A 19,547-nucleotide genomic window follows, 5' to 3' on the forward strand; every position below is an offset into this window, starting at 1 on the left:
GGGACAATGCTCTTGTTTGTGTGAATACACTCGATTCCCCCTCCCCTCCTGTTTCTACATGGTTTCTCCCGAGGGAGAATGGTGGGGGGGGGGGTCTCTTCCTCTTGGATCGCATTGGCAGTTCCCCCCCCACTCCCGAGTCCCCACTGCTTTCAACTGCAAGGCTTGCACTCACTCTCATTCTCGGAACAAGATACAACGCGATTTGCTCTCTGCCCGTATATAAACCTGCAACGATCGGCATTTGATTTCATAACGTAACGTTTGCCAGACACATGTGGAGTTAGTCATGGACAGATTGCACATCATTATCGAGGGCCCGCCATGATACGTTGGTCGCTGATCGCAAGCCGTACTGCTGCTGCGCTGCTCGCATCCAACCATCCAATCCATCCCCCTTTCTCGTTACAACAGGCTATTATAAACTCACCGTCGAGCAGCCTGCCCTGCACCTAATGTGATAAAATGAACGGCAGGACAAAATCGGATCGATTATTATCTGTCTATCAGCAACATACGGGTGTTTGTCTTGCAACGACAGGTGGTGCTTTCTCGTTTTTTTTCTTCCAAATACGTTGACGTGCTGCTTCTGCTGCTGCCGCATCCATCTCGTTGTTTTTCTTGTTTTTTTTCCCAAACATGTCCAGACACAATCCGATCCAGTCTCGCGTCTCACCTTATAGATACGCGAGACTGGATCGATGAGGTTAGTGGTATGTCTGGACATGTTTGGAGCGGCACACGACAATCGACAATAATGTTGATTATGCAAGATCATTTCCTCAAAGCCTAGTTGCCCCCCCCCCCCCCCGTTACTGCGATTGTTTGTAGCTCGAATCACAGAATGAGTTCAATGAGCGTAGGGAGAGGGCACATATGGGGCTACGATTGAAGAAAGTTTCCAAGTCCGTTTTATGATCAGATAATGTGCATCAAGACTCTCTGCTTTCATAAGAAAAAAACTAATACTGTAATTGCGAATGCAATGAGCACTTACTATGAGACCTAGCAGATCACGTCTGTCTGTCTGTCTGTCTGTCTGTCTGTCTGTGTGTGTGTGTGTGTGTGTGTGTGTGTGTGTGTCTGTCTGTCCCGCTTACTGTATATGTGGACCTGGCCCTTTTGTGCCCATATATGGAGCTGAGTGATTTGTGAGTCATGGTGACATGAGTGTGATGGCGTGGTCCTGCTTTGGGGACTCCTTATATGGTTATGGCTGAGTCATGGTGACATGAGTGTGATGGCGTCTTTTGTGACCATATATGGAGCTGGCGTGGTCCAAGCACTAACTATGACACCCTGCAGATCATGTCTGTAATTTATTCTAATTGTTATTGCAATTTACGATCTGCGTTCGCCTTCCGCGTTCGCGCGTCTTACTCGTAATAATAAAAATCACACCCCTGTGAAGTGAGCAGTGCAATGTTGTGAAGTGAGCAGTGCAACATTGCACTGCTCACTTCACTGGGGTGTGATTTCTATTATTATTACAGTATTAGTATTTTTCTTATGAAAGCAGAGAGTATTCTGTTTCATACGGTATATAGTATGTACATGTCGCTATAGGCCTTATTTTGTGAATATTTAGTTGTTAGGTCCATGCTCTCTAAAATTATCTTTTTCAGAGAACTTTAGAGATGGCATGGGCCTGAATAACTATTATTCACAAAATAAGGCCTATAGCGACATGTACATACTATATACCGTATGAAACAGTCGACTCTCTGCTTTCATAAGAAAAATACTAATACTGTAATAATAATAAAAATCACACCCCTGTGAAGTGAGCAGTGCAATTGCACTGCTCACTTCACAGGGGTGTGATTTTTCTGGGTGGTATTTTTCTTATGAAAGCAGAGAGTCTACTGTTTCATACGGTATATAGTATGTACATGTCGCTATAGGCCTTATTTTGTGAATAATAGTTCTTCGGGTCCATGCCTTCTCTAAAGTTCTCTGGTGGGCGCAAGCTGCATTCAATAGCCAATTAGTGACAAACTGTATATGTGTACAATGTGTACTGTTTTCCTCCTAAAAGTAGACATTCAGGGCTTTCATTCGGTATATGGTTTGTATAGGATATTATTTGTGCTCAATTTTATATCGGTCTTTTGAACTAAAAAAACTGAACTGAAATGTCTGTCAACTTCAGGCCTCCATATCTCTGTTGTTTTTTTTCACAAGCAGCGTGCAGGCAAAAGCAGGTGTTAGAAAAAGGTCAATATCTCCAGAATGGAAGATGGTAGAATCATAATTTTTTTTTTAAATTGAAGTGGACAAGTTGGGCTTTCTTTTTATTTATGCGATTGTGATTCTCGCTATAAGAGGCCCCTCGCTGTGGGCCCCCCAAAAAGTTCAAAAAGCCCATGTTAAGCCTTCAGCACCAGTAAGCCAGGGTCCGCTAGAACCTGTAGCAGTCTATGTGTTAATAATAATAAAAATAATAATAACTAGAAAAGCACTCTGTTGGGGTGCCAACTTGCGCCTTGCACACAAGTAGGCCTACTTGTGTGCAAGAAGAGTGCACAAGTATTGCTACTAACTAATGTCTATACATCTGCTGCTGTTCTAAATCCTTTAGACCCGTTATTGACCTTATACCAACCTTGAAACGTATCTTAGTTACGTCACCATCAACCGCCAAAAAGGGACCACCATTCTTACCCCAACATACATACATATTTATACATGTGGCTGTTTGAAAATAGCATAATGAGTACTTTCTACTTTTGGTACTTTAAGTACATTTTTATACTAATACATTTGTAGTTTTACTCAAGTACATTCTGAATTCAGGACTCTACTTATAACAGAGTATTTCTACATTGCCGTATTGATACTATTGGTATAAATGTTTTATGCTTTTCCACCACTGTCCAGTGCCCACAAGATCAGGACCCTTTAGTCTAGGTAGTACCATAAGATTCTGATCTCATTATATCTCTCATAATAACCCTGAAAACCACAGCAACCGTACAGTTCCCAATGTCCTAATGTCAAGGTGGGAAATCCTTTTTTTAATAATAAAACATTAGGTTATTATTCTGTTATTCATGATTTTTAGTATGCAATCAAGTCTACTGTTTCAAAGTCAAATGATATATTTATTTCACAGTGGTTTTATTGAAGCTGAGTATATCCTCACACCATTTCGGTGATTTTTAACACGGAATGTGAAAATATGTTCAGGTTCATTAAAGTCCACCCGCGTCGTGTAGCATGAGATCAAAATCATGATCTGACGATTGATTTCACATTAAATGTTCATTAATGTTCATTGTCCCTTCCAAGTAAAGTAACTCTTTTGACAACAGACAACAAACGGCGCTATGTTTACGATTTTAGGTTTGAATGCTGTTTGTGCAGTGGAAGCAGAGTCTGGATCAAAGTCAAATATTTTATGGGGAACCCTTCAAAGAATGTGTTTCATTGCTTTGTCTCTCAGCCAATATTTTTGTTGTTGATACTATTTTCTATTGGGTAAATCAAATATTGCTGGCAATCTGTGCAATATGTATGCCTCTTGGCAAGTTCACATACGTACAATCAATGTGGTGTTATACTGGTTAAATTAAATAAAAACAAACAGGGTGGGGGAAGAAACTACATTTGGGGGGCAAGAAGCGGCGTTCCATATCCATATACATAGTTGATGCTTAATTAATAATTCACGTCTTTATCACGTCATGGAAGCTCAGAAACATTTACCTTGATTCACATAAAATTTGTGTTGCTTTATCGCCGCAAAATATTTACGTTCTGTGTGAATGTTCTCATGACACAATGAGCAGTACAAAAATGTATATACCGTTATATTTGGGCAAATTGAAACCCATACAATGTCACTGCCATAGAGGGTGGCTATTAGTTCTAACTGGTGAAAATTACAGTGTAATGTAATGTTTATAGTCAAATAGTCAAACAGACAAATAGTTGGCTGTATCAGTTCTTTTGGCTCATGTATCGATAAAGGGAATACCAGGCGGTCTTCTATCAGTTATTTTGTCTCACGTATCGATAAAGGGAATACCAGGCGGTCTTCTATCAGTTATTTTGGCTCATGTATCGATAAAGGGAATACCAGGCGGTCTTCTATCAGTTATTTTGTCTCACGTATCGATAAAGGGAATACCAGGCGGTCTTCTATCAGTTATTTTGTCTCACGTATCGATAAAGGGAATACCAGGCGGTCTTCTCCGCTGCAGACATCCTCAGGATGTCAAGCGGCATCGGTGTTGCGTGGCAGCAGCAGCCTCAACATGCACCCAAGGGAGAGACTGATTGTAATGCTTTTAGGGTTTAATGCTTTCAGGGTATTTATAGATCTCTGAGGAATGCAGAGTGCTCTCTCTCTCTCTCTCTCTCTCTCTCTCTCTGTTTCCCTCTTGCCCTCCCTCTGTTTTTCCCTATTTCACTTTCATTCTTCCTCTCTCCTCTGTTTATATCTGTCACTTTCTATCCAAGTATCCATCCTGCCTCCCTTTCTCTCCACTATCTTTAACCCTCTCCATCTCTCTCTCTCTCTCTCTCTCTCTCTCTCTCTCTCTCTCTCTCTCTCTCGCATTTGTGTCAAAAAATTGCTGTTGGCTGCAGACCAAACACCAGTGTCTCCACGGTAATACAATGACTTCGGAGACACATCTAGCATACCTGTTTGGTTTCAAGACGCATGAATTCGAAACCATTCAACAGAAGGTGAAATTGCATGTCACCATTTCCCCAAAGCTAGCGTTCGTGGAGGGATGGGGCTGAGGCTCTTTGATATCATGTTCCCTAAGCACCATGCCAACAGGGATGTCTCACTTGGTCAGGTGGTTAGCCACTCTTGTAATGTTGTTAGCTCATTTTCACAGTAATGTTTGCAGAGCCGTGCTGAGCCACGTTGATGGCTGATAAATCTATCAATACGAGACCGACTTTGCAGTTTGCACTACAACAAACAAACCCAGCAAGCCAAATGACGTCATGATAACGTTATGATGACGTCCTCCAGTGACTCCGGTGACGTTCAGGACTAGGCCAGATCACAGCCCATATGGGGATGATCTTTACGTCATTTCCATTTATTTTCCTGCAGGACTAATGTTTTGACATCACATAATGTATTCTTCATAGTCAATACAAAGCTTTTAAACCAAAATATTCAATACAATATATAGAGGTACTGTATATAGTGTGGGGTAGGACACTACAGGTTCACTGTGCGTGTGTGCGTGCGTGTCTACCTGTCTTCCTGCTTCCTACTCGTTGACTATTTACAGTAGATGCTAGCTTGGGTGCTGTCTTAGCTCTCGAATTCCTTGTCTTCTAATAGCATGTTGGAGGTATTTTGGAAGTTTGACCTTGTTACACAAAATGTCCATGGAAAAACTAAACTCTCTAGAGTGGGTGAGCTGGTTATGTCTCCTTCTTCTTTTCCTTTTGGCGGTTCCCTTCAGTGGTCGCCACATCGAATCCTCTGCCTCCCTCTCACCCTGTCCGCTGCCTCCTCTTCTTGCACACCAACTAACTTCATTTCCTCTTTCACTACATTCATACATCTTCTCTTTTGGTCTTCCTCTAGACCTCCTGCCTGGCAGTTCCAACATCAGCATCCTTCTACCGATATACTCACTATCCCTCCTCTGTACATGTCCAAACCATCTCAGTCTGGCCCCTGGCTTTATGGCAAACTTTCAAAATACTTGAAATAGGTGCTACCCTGGAGAGTTTACCTGATCAGTGATCAGCCCCAGAGAAGTCACTTTAAGTCCAGTGGATTTAATGAACGCTGAGATTTTCATTAAAATGTAAATTTTCAACAGGAGAGAGATGTGTGAAACACAAGTCATCATGAGCTGCATTGACCAGGTCTATAGACCCATTTTCTGATAGTAAATGTAATAATGTTTTTCAGTGGGTGCAGCACTGGTGGAGGCAAAACATGACCTGAACACTGTAGAGTAGACATTCAATAAATGCATGCATCGCTGCTTATCAAATTAGTTAGCTTGTTATTGTCGACCGTGGCCTGTAGGGATATTGACCCGTAACCCACAAGTTGACCTGTGGGTTGGGCGGGTATGTTAATGAGGCAATTACTGCGGATGCAGGTCGTGCAGGTCAATAACAGCCACAATAATATCTGTGGAATGGTTCGGGTTCGGATCGGGTTTGGTTATTCATTAAAACTGTTCTTTCTGGTCGGTTCATGGCGAGTCAGGTAGGGTCGGTTTTTAAAAATCCTGATGTACAATGGGGTAAGTGAGGACCACAAGGTCGACATAATGGCTTTTCTCTTTTCTGGTGTCTCTACACTGTGGAACTCAAGCACATAAATAACCACATAAACTCACAACTACAACATCTCCAATATTCAATGCCCCTAGGCTACCCTTCTTGAAAGTAAACCTCCTCCCCTATTGGCCTTTAGGTGTGATTTATAGCAAAGCCTTGAACTCTACTTTTTTACTATGTAAAAGATAGGGCAGCAATCACAAATTACTTTCTCACTTTTTGGGCGGCGGCGCTTCTGATTAATGTGATCCATCAAAGTGCATGTGACATATCAAACAGCCTTTTCATAGCCTTTTCATGGCTTCTGATGAAAAACGAGGCTTGCCTTGGGACCGTTTAAAATCCCAGCCACGTGAGTGTCTGTTGGTGCGCCGCCGTGTGTACGTGCCTAGTGCCTAGTAATTATGTTTGGAATGACAGCCGGTGAGTAGTTTTGGAGCAGGTGTGCACACGAGGTCCCATGCATGTGACCCCAGACGTGCTGCAGTTTACGAACTCAGGGGGAAATGCTTCCATGGTCCTCTGTCAACAAGCATATATTATTTTCTGAGATGTACTTCACTCTCACCACCGTCCTGCAGTATATCACATCCATATTTTGCACCTTTTGAATGGTGCAACCACTCCTATAGACAGCTATGTGTGTCCCTGGCTGGCTGTGTCCCTGACTGGCTGTGTCCGAGGCTAGCACGAAAATAGCGTTTGGTTGGTTTTCACCACCAAGGTGAAGGTCTGGATGTTCTGGGGATCCCCACACGGTAACTCTGTCATTTCTCGACCGTTTCGGACGTGGGGCGGCTCGCCAGAACCGGACCGGCACCCTGGGCGCGTTCATGTGGGTCTGGAACTTTCAGGGACCACCCGGGGACCCCCACACGGAGTTGCACCACTCCCTTCACACAGGTGTGATGTGATCTTTCTTTTTACAACCTGGCCCAAGGTCAAGCTGTCTAGATAGAACGTTTGTTTCTATATCTGTATAACAGTAATTTTCATAGGGACAATGAGACCACTGCTTAACAATCACAGCTCACGCTGCTTCATGCATGACCTGTCGCATCATTTGGCGTCCCACAGGATGACAATTGCAACCCCCTATCATTTGCATTTAACCTCAAATTCTGTATGTATGCATGCATCCATCTACACAGTACACACAGTGTTCTCTTATCCACAACCATACTTTCATTAACCAATTTCAACCTGGCATGCCTTTATTAGGTGTGTCATTATAGCAGACATATAAAAGAAAAAGTATCACACCAGTGTGAAGTGAGGGGCGCTCTTATCATTGTACATCATCATGAATCACATTCCGTGCTCAGCCAATCAAATCATCACATTCCGTGGTACACACAGACACACAAAGCTGTGCATAGGAGGGGGCAGAGGGGGCTAGCTACTCTTTGAGAGATTCAAGTCAAATCAATGTAGTTGTTAGACTTCTCTATGGGATAATTGCGTTTGAATGGTTTATTGAAAATTCTCTGTTGTGCCTGTGTGACAACGAAAGACCTTCAGAGAAAGCTTGACTTGTCTGCTTCCAGGAAAAAAATTAACTGAGTTGATAAAATGTTGGATCAGGAACAGATCGGGCAGATCAACATATGGAATGTCAGAACAGGAAGTACGGGTCGGAAGAATCAACATATGGAATGTCAGAACAGGTCAGCTCCATATATGGAGATCTAAGGGTTTGAGGTTTGAGGTCAGATGTAGAATTGCTGGCCGGCTCCATATATATGTATGTAGATCTAGGTGATGATCCAGTCTTCTCTATCAATGGTTATCCAGGGTTAGATGAGGTCAGTAATCTTCATATGGCTATATATGGTGGTGTGATGTGTCAGAAGGAGTGATGTTATGAGGCGCGACCATATATGGATATATATGGTCGCGCTATATATACAGTATGGCCATATATATACCAGTAAGACGCGCAAACGCGGGAAGCGAACGCAGCTCATACATATTTGGGTTTTTTAAAGATTTTTTTTTAAGTTTTTTTTTTTTTAAGTTAAGTTTTTTTTAAGTTAGGTTTTTAACTTAGCCATAACCATATAAGGAGTCCCCAAAGCAGCTATACGTCCAAATATGGAGTGTGTTGCATCAATCACAAACAAATCACTCAGCTCTATATGGGCACAAAGGGGGGACACACGGACACACAGACAGACAGACATGATCTGCTAGGTCTCATAGTAAGTGCTCACAGCGTTCGCAACAATCCCTGATTAGATTGGCCAAGCGATGCCACCAAAAATTCACAATCCCTGATTGGCAGTCGAAAATAGTACACTCGCGCAAGTAACAAGCATTATATTTCATCCCTTGTGTTCCTGGTTAGATATTACCATGTCTCTCCTTCCACTTTACATTAGCAGGAAATACTAACAAAAGCTGCTGGTGGGTGTTGCGTATACTGTATGCTTCTGTGCGTGAACATATACATATCTGAAAGAATATAGTATGCAATATGCAATGTGTGAGTGTATATATTCAAGCCAAGTGGGAGGCTGGCACGTTCTATTCTCCCCAATGCTACGCTGCAGGGAGGTATTAATATTCTGCCCTTGTATGCTCTCTCTCTGTCTTCTCTGTATGCTTCCTTCTCTGTCTCTTTAATCCTGCTGTTCTCTCTACAGTATACTGTATGTAGAAAGTCTGATTCTGTCTCCCTGGAATGTCTGTGACACCTGCTCCTTTTGCTGAGGTGGAGATATTCTGGCCCAGACTGGCCTTTCTACAAAAGGAAATCCACTTTCACCTGTTGCCACAGTGCTAGATGAGCTCTGGCTCAGGTTCAACTTCAGCTCACCTTATCTCAGCTTTGTGGTTGATTATGTGGATGGCAGACAGAGCCACTGCCTCACAGTTGGACGTGTAACCTCACATGTGTGGGTGTTCTGTTCTCAAATTATGAAACCCACCGACTCTCTTCAAAATAATGGCCACACATCACAATATTCTCTCTCTAATCTCCGTCCAAGCAAAGCGAGAGTGATTTATTGGTTTGTTCTTGACATCTATTTTCACTTCAAATTATGTTTTTTCACAAAAATTCTGCTAATTACAGTATCAGAAATGACAAAAAAACGTCACTTCATATCCAGAGACTGCTACTGAAATTATTCAAATTCACAAGGTTTAAAAAGGTGCTGTCTCCACAGAGCTAGTAGAGTTCAACATCCCAGAGGCAATGTACTCTACTCTACTCTTAAGTATGCAGCACTATGAACTATTTATGAAAATTCATGTCAAATGTATTGCAGTTCTTTTTCTGGATTTCTTTTTTTTTGCTCTGGAGTTTAAACACTTGTGTGTGCGTGTGTGTGGCACTACGTGTGTGCGTGCGTCTGTGTGTGTGTTTATTGAAAAAGCGCCATTGGCATCAACACGGATGAAATGTTTAGAATGTAGACCATTAAACGCCTCATTCCCCTTCTATTTTCTTCTTAGCTGTGTCCATCTGGCAGGGGATCACTACTGCCCCTTCCTGCGGTATATATATACCTTCTGCCTAGGACATGGTCAATTGAACGCGACAATATTTCCATCTCAAATAAATGAACATTATTAAGCCTAGTTTATAGTTTTTTTTAAGTGTTGAACATTACCGACCTACAAGCTCACAATGCATTGCATCGCACTGCGTTGGTCAGCTATTATCAATTGTCACTATTGTCAAGTGAGACTATCATATGGTGAAGAATGTATTAAGCATTATTCTCTGTTTCTCTCTCTCTCTATCTCTCTCTCTCTCTCTCTGTTTCTTTCTCCCACGGCTTCCAGTGCACTCCTATCGGCGGACATGGCTTTGTGTTGGACAAGTACCAGTGCCAATGTAGAAGGGGCTTCTATCATCCAAGCCGACTGGCCCTCAATGGTTTCACAAGTAGGTGTCAAGTATGTTCTCTGCGATGTACAAACTGCCATTGCTGCTGTTGGAGCAATGTCCAACAGAACCATTGTTGCATGGAGTTTCAACTATTATATATCTTCTATATTTATATACTTTACTACATCATTTTTTCTCCTTTGTCACCTGTTGAGATATTTTCTGGCGTGCAGATTTCCGTTTTTGCTGCTGAATAATATTTCTAGATTCTGCTGTGTAGGTTCATCATTTAAAGAGAGAAAATCACTGTGCTCCATTGTCACTGGAAACTCAAGGTTTTACAATTACCGGTATAGCAGTTTATTTATTTATTTATTATTTGTATTTTATTTCTAGTGAGGAGCCCCCACTGGGAGGATATAGAGAGCTTTTGTCCTACTTCTCCTGCTAAATATTCCCCGCCATGTGACAAATCTCACCTCCTACTCCACCTGGCTTCCCTCCAATGAACACGGGCCAGTTGTGTTCGTATAAACGCTCAGCCAAGCCAGATGCATGCGGTGGATTCAAACCCCTAGATCAGTTGTCCTCAACCTGTGTGTCGAAAAACGTTACCCCCCCAGTGCCCCCGTCCCCCCCAACCACAAGTGGCATCTGATTCATAAAACTGTTGGATTTGTTAGATCTGTTGTGAGAAGAGAAACCCACACCTCAGTGGAATTACCTCTGATAATGCCTTAGTCATGCTTTAATGAACCACCTGGCGCTGTTGTCCCCTCCAGCAACATGCTTATCTCTGTTGCTTTCACTCTCCACTTTATACACGTATCGTATACAGTATATCCAAATGTGGCCTGATTTGCATACCAATCTCATTAGACTCACAACAGATGCTGTGCTGAATGTTCTCTCGAAACAATTCTATGGCCTTTGTTTGTATTGTTTTCCTTTATTTGTTTTATATTTCTATTTTTAAGCAAGCTGCTTGTTTTTTTGGCCATGTCTCTGGCAATCAAGCTTTTGACATTTTTTGGCATTTCTAGTAGGGAATAGGGATGTTCGATATTATCGGCCTCCCGATATTTTCGGCCAATATATGCATAAAAAAGTAATATTGGAAAATCAGTAAAAAAAAGAAGAGAAAAAATAAATACTTTTTTTTCTTTTTTAAATTAGTTTTAAGGAGTCCTTACTGTATGGTGTGTGTGCTATGAAATATGAAACTACCATAATCACAGTAATATTCCACAGAAATATTCCACATATTCAAGGGCTTTTGGAGAGAAATGAGACGATCTTGAAGCTTAAGTCACTTTCACATTTTAGCACTGCAGAGGGCAAGTGTGTGTGTGTGTGTGTGTGTGTGTGTGTGTGTGTGGGGGGGGGGGGGTGTGTGTGTGTGTGTGTGTGTGTGTGTGTGTGTGTTTGTGTGTGTGTGTGTGTGTGTGTGTGTGTGTGTGTGCGCGTGCGTGCGTGAAGTGCGTGCGTGTCTGTCTGTGCACCTGGCCCTTGTTGATTAAGTTAAGGAGGCAGATCTCATGCATCAAGGCAATTATGCTTCTACATTGGCAAATAGGCCACAACATCTAACAATTAGTCGACTTTTGGTGAAAAACAGTTGGTATCGGTTGATATCGGTATCGGAAATTAGCAGTTGGACAATATCAGGATTATATCGGACATCCCTAATTTCTAGCATTAGTTGAGATAAGAGGCTTTGGCTATAGAAGCACTGGAGTAACTAAGAGGAATAATTATGCCAAATGTTATAAGCTATGATCAATTCTTTAAATTATCTTCGAGTAAGGGGGTTTACAAATATAGTCATTATTATAGTTGAAAGCATCTACAGTATAATTAACTTTATGTTGTGAAAGGAATCCATTAAACAGTAAACCTGGTCTGCAGCCCCATTGTTTAATGTAGTCACTACATTGTAGTGCAAAGTTTGAATACAAGGCACCAGCCTGCTCATCAGGGGCCGTCTGAGGTCACCACTGATAAGCCATTGTATGACGTATCATGCTGTGGGCAAGCACACCGGAATGGCTGAAATTAAACAAAAGCTTATCATTGAGGTCAATGAGGGGTGATCTCCATTGTCTGGCTGTTTACAATATGTATAATAAGAATGTGCAGCCATTACAACTGCTTGGAGTGACTTGCCAAGCGTTGCCGTGGGCTCCTAAATCACACGTCAATGAGACCACCTCAATGGTTTTTCAAGTTTACTGCTGATTGCCCCCGCGGGACTCTTGACACTGATAGGATTATGACATTCAATAGGCCTAGGTGTTTTGAAACAACTCTTGCTGTGAGTTACACAGTGGTATAATCAAAATGAATTATCTCTTTCCCTCATCGTCTCGTCACACAAAGCACATACAGTATAGACCAAACGCCACTAGTGTTAGCAAACAACACATAGGCCTGCTGTACAAAATAAATCGTACGAAATTAACATAACAAAATTACATTAATAATTCATACATTCTCCCCAACGCATTCCCATAAAAAATGATAACTGAATAATAGAACAATAGAACAACAATAACTGAGATTGTGCACCCTGTTCCCTGACAATATATTCAACAGTTATTGCACTCCTATGAGCAACTCTTGTTCATAATAAAAACTTTATTATTCTATAATGCACTCATACCATATTGTGTTCTATTATAGTTTTCTAGTGCTTTTATTATTATGTATTCATTCATCATTGTATTGTTATTTGAGTAATCACAGATGTACGTTTGACTTTTTGAACACATGTCTTTATTATATGTATGAAGGCAGTTGTTTCTCAATAGTTGTAGTAAGTAAGAAAGATGTCCATATGACGGTCGGCAGTAATACAACTGTAATCAACTTGCGCAAGGATTTGAAAATGGTTTTTAATTATCGAGTAACCTAAAAGTAATCGAAAAGTATTCTCACAAGTTACTTTTCTCAGTGGGTAATCTTGTAACATAACAGGATTATTTTTAATGGCTGTGATCCAGTAACCTCACAAGTTACTTTAGAAAGTAACGTTACCCGACACTGGTCATGGGCACCATGCCTGGGACCTTTATTATACCCAGAGAAGGTGATTTACTGGCTTCTCCACTGGAGAGACACGCCTTCTTGAAACCGAAACGTTGCTTCATTAAATAAGACAATACTCTTGTGTCGAGCAGATACACAGTGTGGGGGTGTACCTTATTGCTTTCATTAATTCCTTAGATAAGTGAAACTGAGGTTTATGTTGTGGTTTTACTCTCTCTAAAGGGATTTAAATGTTATGCTTGCAAGTGTTGATCCCATCTGCTTCCATGGAATACTATAATGTTTTGCTGAGGAGTTGGTTTGCTGGATATGTTTTTGAATGTGGCGACGTTTCAAACTCAGTTTACAAGGAGTAGGCGATCATCTCACCTACTTCGCATAAAGTAGGATTCACATTAAATTGTCATTGAGTTTTGGCGGAGCAGATTAATGTAGGCTACATTATAGAGCAAGGGAGGAGAGCACTGACAGACGGTGTACAGCACAGTCCGCATGCGTACACACACACACGCACGCACACGCACACACACACACACACACACACACACACACACACACACACACACACACACACACACACACAGCGTGTATGTTTTTGCAAACTATGAAGTGGCTGTCGGCGAAACCGTAGGAGTTTGAAAATAATGTTCGTTTGGTCCTTGTCCCTTACGGAGAATCCGAAATAGTTCCATACCACTGCTGTACAGTTCTTTTTGGGAACTAGCCCTTCCTCAACCTCCACTCGCTCGACATCTGAGTATAATTGCCCGTCCATTTCTTTCGTCTTTCTTTACACATTATTCTGTGCGGAGCGCAGAGTGTAGACAAACTCCTGCTTCCGTCTCTGCTCAGAAGAAAGGGGCGGGGACTTTGGGAACCCACCCGATCTATAAGCAAACAATGCCTTGCATTGCGGTGCAGTAGCAAAGCTTGTAGATTTGTTATTTTTGGTGAACGAAACCGTCGTACTGCAGAAGTATAAATTACACATCATAGAACGTGCAATGTCGTGCATTCACTGCATCTGATGTCAGTGAATTTATCATGATGGAAACGATAACTCTAAAAAGCCGTATCGTGGAGACATTGTATCGTCCCGACGATATTTATCACCATTTCGAACACCCCTACCAGAGCAACATTAGTAACTTACTCCTGGGGGATCCCGAGGCGTTCCAAGGCCAGTGAGTCGATGTGATTCCTCCAACTGTACCCTGGTCTGCAGAGACAGACAGATCGCGGAGAGACAGACAAATAAATTAGCTCAGAAAAACAGATTGTGAGAGAGAATCAAGGAATGGTTGCAGTTTCCGCATCGTTAACTTGTATCTACAAACTAGGCCGTTGGCAAGCTTAATCTGCTGTGCTGGAGTAATTGGTTGAGGAATAATTCCGTGATCCATCTCCTCCGTTTGTTGTGTCTACTTAATTTTGCATTCATCCAGTCTGTCTTGCATGATGTGAATATTTTATTTTTAATTGTTGTTGTGTTGTCAGCTTTGTGTATCTTGTTATGCAGGCTGCAGTCATCCGGTCTAGAAGCACCCAGATGGGGTCGACTGATCAGGGAGTGAGAGAGAAAGATATTGAGAGAGACGGATAGACAGAGAGACATAGAGAGATATTGAGAGAGACAGAGAGAGATATCGAGAGAGACAGAGAGACAGGCCTTGTAGAACTACCCAATGGGCTATATGCAGCCAACACTTCCGCGTTCACTTTGGGCCGCCGGTGTGCTTCCGGTCAGCAGCCACTCATTCACTGTGAACGTACGGTAGTGATTTTGTAGGAATAAAGTTCAGTTCTTTAAACCACACTATTTCATTTGATTATGTGATGGCGTAGTTTTTCATAGTTTGTATTATTTGTGTTGTCTTCAAAAAGAAAAAGTCCTTCAGTCCGACTGAGACGAGTGGACAGACATACTGGACTGCAACAATGGAGGAGGAATCATCCCGTTTCACCCGTTTTTTACTCAAACTGCAGAGGTTTACCGTTAATGATGTGCGCAGAAAGTCTGAAACACCACAGAGTAAACTTGAGAAAGGAGTTGAACTTGGCTGTAGTGCCGCAGTGGTATGTTGATGAACTGTCCTGACGTTTTTGGAAGGTGGGTTTACTGCGTTTGGAAGCCTGGTTGATGTTTGGAGACTTTGGGGTAAATAAAAACCAACAAAATGCATTCTTGGACAGTTGTCTGATTCTTGGGGCCGATTCATACTCCTATTTTACCGCTGTTTCGGCGCTGTAGTGCCGAAATTATTTCGGCTCGTCAGAAATTAGAGTATGAATCGGCCCTTGGAGCCTTGGCCGTCCAGTCTACCTTTACAAGGTCTATGAAAACTATACTATACACTTAGATTTATACTCTTAAGACTATACATCGGCAGCTACTTGAGAATAGATCTACAGCTCCCAATACACCGTTGTGAGCTTGTAGATCTGATATTTTCCAAAATAGTTTTTGTTTTATACAAATAAAAACCTGATGGGGGTCCATGTGCAGGAATCACAGGTTTAAACAACATTAGGGAACAAGCCTAAATAACCTACTACACTTTAGAAACAAACCCAAAAAAAACACAACCTGCAACTAGTAACTACCAATATTTTCAAGTCCCAAGTCGCTTATAACAAGCGGACATGGCAACACTGGTAACAACTGGAGAAATCCATGCAAAGACATTTCTACCTCATGTCGTCATGTCAACATCGCAACACAAATAATACAAACTATGAAAAACTACGCCATCACATAATCAAATTAAATAGTGTGGTTTAAAGAACTGAACTTCATTCCTACAAAATCACGATCGTATGTTCACAGTGAATGAGTGGATTGTTGTTCACCCTCAAAGTTCACATGTATTGCAACTACTGTCGCTTCATCTCCTGAATTATATTTGTATGTATGCACTGAAAGGAACGCACACACACACCCAACACACACATGGCTGGCATTAACCGACGTTAAGAAATAATGTTGCTTGTCACAGCTTGCACTGCCAGTTTATGTAATTTAATTTATTTGATTAAATGGTTCCTCCGCAGTGAGGCAAGGCTTGCTCACTCCCCCACTATCTTTCTCCCAAATAAATCTGTCTGTGTGTCTGTCTGTCTGTCTGTCCGTCCGTCCGTCCGCCCTTCCTTTCATCCTTCCTCTCTCATCACTGGTACCACATGTCCATGCAGTACTGCTCTGGCTGTGTTCTGCATAATTTTAGTACAGTGTTTGCATATTGTATGAGCCATGGGATGTGCTGAGGAATCCTGTGCTTATCAAGCACTATTTTGTGGAAGTGCCAGATAGCATGTGTTGATGAGACCAGAATTTTAGCCTGTGTAGAATGTTAATACCACAGAATGACAGATTTGAATTTTAGAATATTCCGTCACCAGCAGATCTCCTTCTCCGCTCAATGGCAGTTGATTGAATTCTGTATAATTATACGACACATGGCACAAAAAACAATAATGGCCCTAGATGGCATTATAATGTCTCGACTTGACACTCAGACGTACATAGATAAGCAATTAGCAGCAGGGTTTGATCAAAAACATGTCTCTCGTTCCACTCGCTGCAAAGTGATGCAATCATGCCAAGGAAATCCACCGCAGGCCAAGAAACAATCTGGAATTTGTTTCGGATGACTCTTTGGCAGTGACGGATCAACCCCTCTCAAGGCCCTGGTGCTTCACCAAATCAAAAGGCCATACAGATTCAGCTAATTAATTAATTAATTTGCATGCATGCGTTCAGCGCATATCCACTACTGCCTGCACTGCCCGCTGACACACAAGACACAGCCAGGCACTGGGCAATGGGCACTGCGCACAGCCTTTCCAACTTCAGTCTCTGCTAAACTATTATGTAAGGACTAGGAGATTACTTTATGGTTATTAATACAGTCATTAACAAGAAACATGCATGGCAATGATGAGATGGGGGGAAAACCATGCTGTTTCATGTATTTTCTTATACTGTATTCAACAGCCAAACAGCTGATAGATGGACCAAGCATATCATATCTTCCTGAAAAAGGCTATTCAGGTCCTGAATAGCTTACAAACGAAACAAAAAGCTGCCTCCTTAATAGGAGAATGTATACAGAACCGGACGGTTGAGAAAGACTTTGAAAAGCTCCACTTCTGGTGTTAATACCGTTTTTCACATTTACTAAAGTCACCATATCTGTTCTGGCAAGACTGGCAACTGGTCCACTCAACTATCTGCAATTTTCCCGAAAAATAATTAGCCTATATCTACAAGCTCCATTAGCAGGCAGCAGCATGTTTTGTCTAAATTGTCTTTGTGCCCAACAAATGTAGCTACATTTGTAGCTACAGTACAACAGTGCTGTTGACCATGTTGTTACATGGTCCATATATATGCAGTGCACCAACAGACAATGCCAATATGCTATATTAATATTAGAACGTTTTAAAGACAGATTCATTATTGACGACAATGCAACCAAGTTGTGGGTGCAACGTCACTGAAAACTTTCATAATAGCAATTCAATTAATTTACTCACGAGTGCCGAAATTGTGAAATGGAGGATGTAAGAACACACTTTTGTTGCATTAGAGCAGGGTAAATATGAAGTTTTGCGCCACGGTCTTGTGTTTATATTCCTGTGTTGCGTTGCAGCGTTATATATACTAGTCTCGTACCGGGCCCTGCAAGCTTCGGGCCCTGGCGCTTAAGCTCCACCTAGTTCCATTGTTAGTCCGGCTCTGCTCTTTGGCACAGAGGCACAATAGCTTGTTAGTGATCATAATGGTGTTGTAATAGAGGTTAGATGCGGTGGCAGCAACAAACAGTTGGAATGGGGTTTTATAAATAGATTGTGTGACTGTGTTCATGTGGAGAAGAACAGGGAGAGAGAATACCTTGCCGTCCGTCATTGAGTCCTGACTCATAGAGAGAATATATCCATAGTGGTATACATAGTCTGTCAGTATCTGTTTTTTGCTTTAACACCAAACATTTAACCAGAGAAAGGAAAGGTGTTCAATGTTTGACTAATGCATGCATGACCTGTGCATCTGTTTGACACAGAGCACAGGTCGTCGGGACTGGGATCCGAACCTGCGACACGCCGCAAGGCCTGACCACCAGTGACCAGCCCAGGTGCCCAGACGGTCACGCCAGCCGTCCGGGCCATTAATGACTTTGAAATATATATATAGGATGAGAATAAGACTGATCCACACCCTGTCAATATGCAAAATGGATGGCAGTAAGTCAGCAGTGTGAAAATAAATAGAATGTTCAGAAATAGTGATTTACGTCACAATGTATTTGGGGCTTAAGTGGTTTATCCTACTGGTCGCAGTGGTGCTATGGAGACACCCCTCTGTTGAAACTCCGTTTAGCCACTCCTGGATTTGTCTATGTAGTGTTTTATTCTATTGAAGACATGTTTTTGCTATTCAAAGCTAACTCACTGGCATTGTTTACCTGTCTCCTCTAGGTAAAGAACAGGGGTCACACCGAGAGGACCCCTCTGAGTTGTCCAGCAGGTGCCTGCCTTGCCGCGAGGGCTGCCCTTACTGCCGTGACGACACGCCCTGCCTGGCCCAGGAGGACGGGGCTCTTCGACTGGCTGTAGCCTCCTTCCAGGGCCTCTGCATGGTGCTGGACCTGGCTAGCATGGTGCTGGTCTACCACTTCAAAAGGAACAAGGTGAGAGTTCTGAGGTCAGTGTGACGTCAGGTTAAGAGAGAGGGCCGTTGTTTAATCTGTCTAAACCACATATTAACGTTGAGCTGTCCCATCCATGGAGCTGAGCAGTGCAGTGGACAGGTGAGCTCTGCTGAACAACATGAACGGTGAGCTGTCCGTGGTACTGAACAGCACAGTAGGCAGGTGCTCTGTCCATGGTTCTGAAAGACATTCACTTGTGAGCTGTCCATGTTACTGAGCAGTACAGTGGACATATTAACTTTGTAGTTCTGAACCACATGTAGCCTTGCTAAATCATCCGACATATTTTACCACCTCCACCCGCAAATATATGGAGTCGGCAAAATGTATACTGTGGGTTGCGTGGCCGCAAGATACCGTTTACGGATAGTAGAAGGTTCTAAACCCGCTATATGTGGGTTAGGTATGGCATCATTTAGTCTGATGATGATGACATGAAACGACATAAAAAGTCTGGGTACACCACATGAACACATGAGCCAAACTGCTGTACTCGTGAGCTGTCCATGGTGCTGATCAGTGTGTTTCTTCTGAACCACATGAGCTGTGAGCTGAGCAGTGCTGGACAGGTGAGCTTTGTCCATGGTTCAAACCCATTACAGCTCCCCGATGCATGGAACAAATCATTGTTTGGGTCTCCTGATATAACATTAAAAACATGACAGTCAGTCACA

General features: G+C 42.3%; 1 protein-coding gene across 1 annotated transcript in view; it reads left to right on the forward strand.

Moving 5' to 3' along the window:
- gpr158b (G protein-coupled receptor 158b) overlaps window positions 1-19,547 on the forward strand; it is a gene marked incomplete at its 5' end in the record, with an annotated part of 74,451 nt that overhangs the window by 23,431 nt on the left and 31,473 nt on the right. The window contains 2 exons of the mRNA XM_080778410.1: window positions 10,069-10,171; window positions 18,641-18,852. Of these exons, the coding sequence (XP_080634536.1) occupies window positions 10,069-10,171; window positions 18,641-18,852 (315 nt within the window). The remainder of the gene's footprint in view (window positions 1-10,068; window positions 10,172-18,640; window positions 18,853-19,547) is intronic.

This window comes from Protomyctophum bolini (assembly GCF_963924005.1).
Source record: "Protomyctophum bolini genome assembly, chromosome: 12".
Lineage (NCBI taxonomy): Eukaryota > Metazoa > Chordata > Actinopteri > Myctophiformes > Myctophidae > Protomyctophum > Protomyctophum bolini.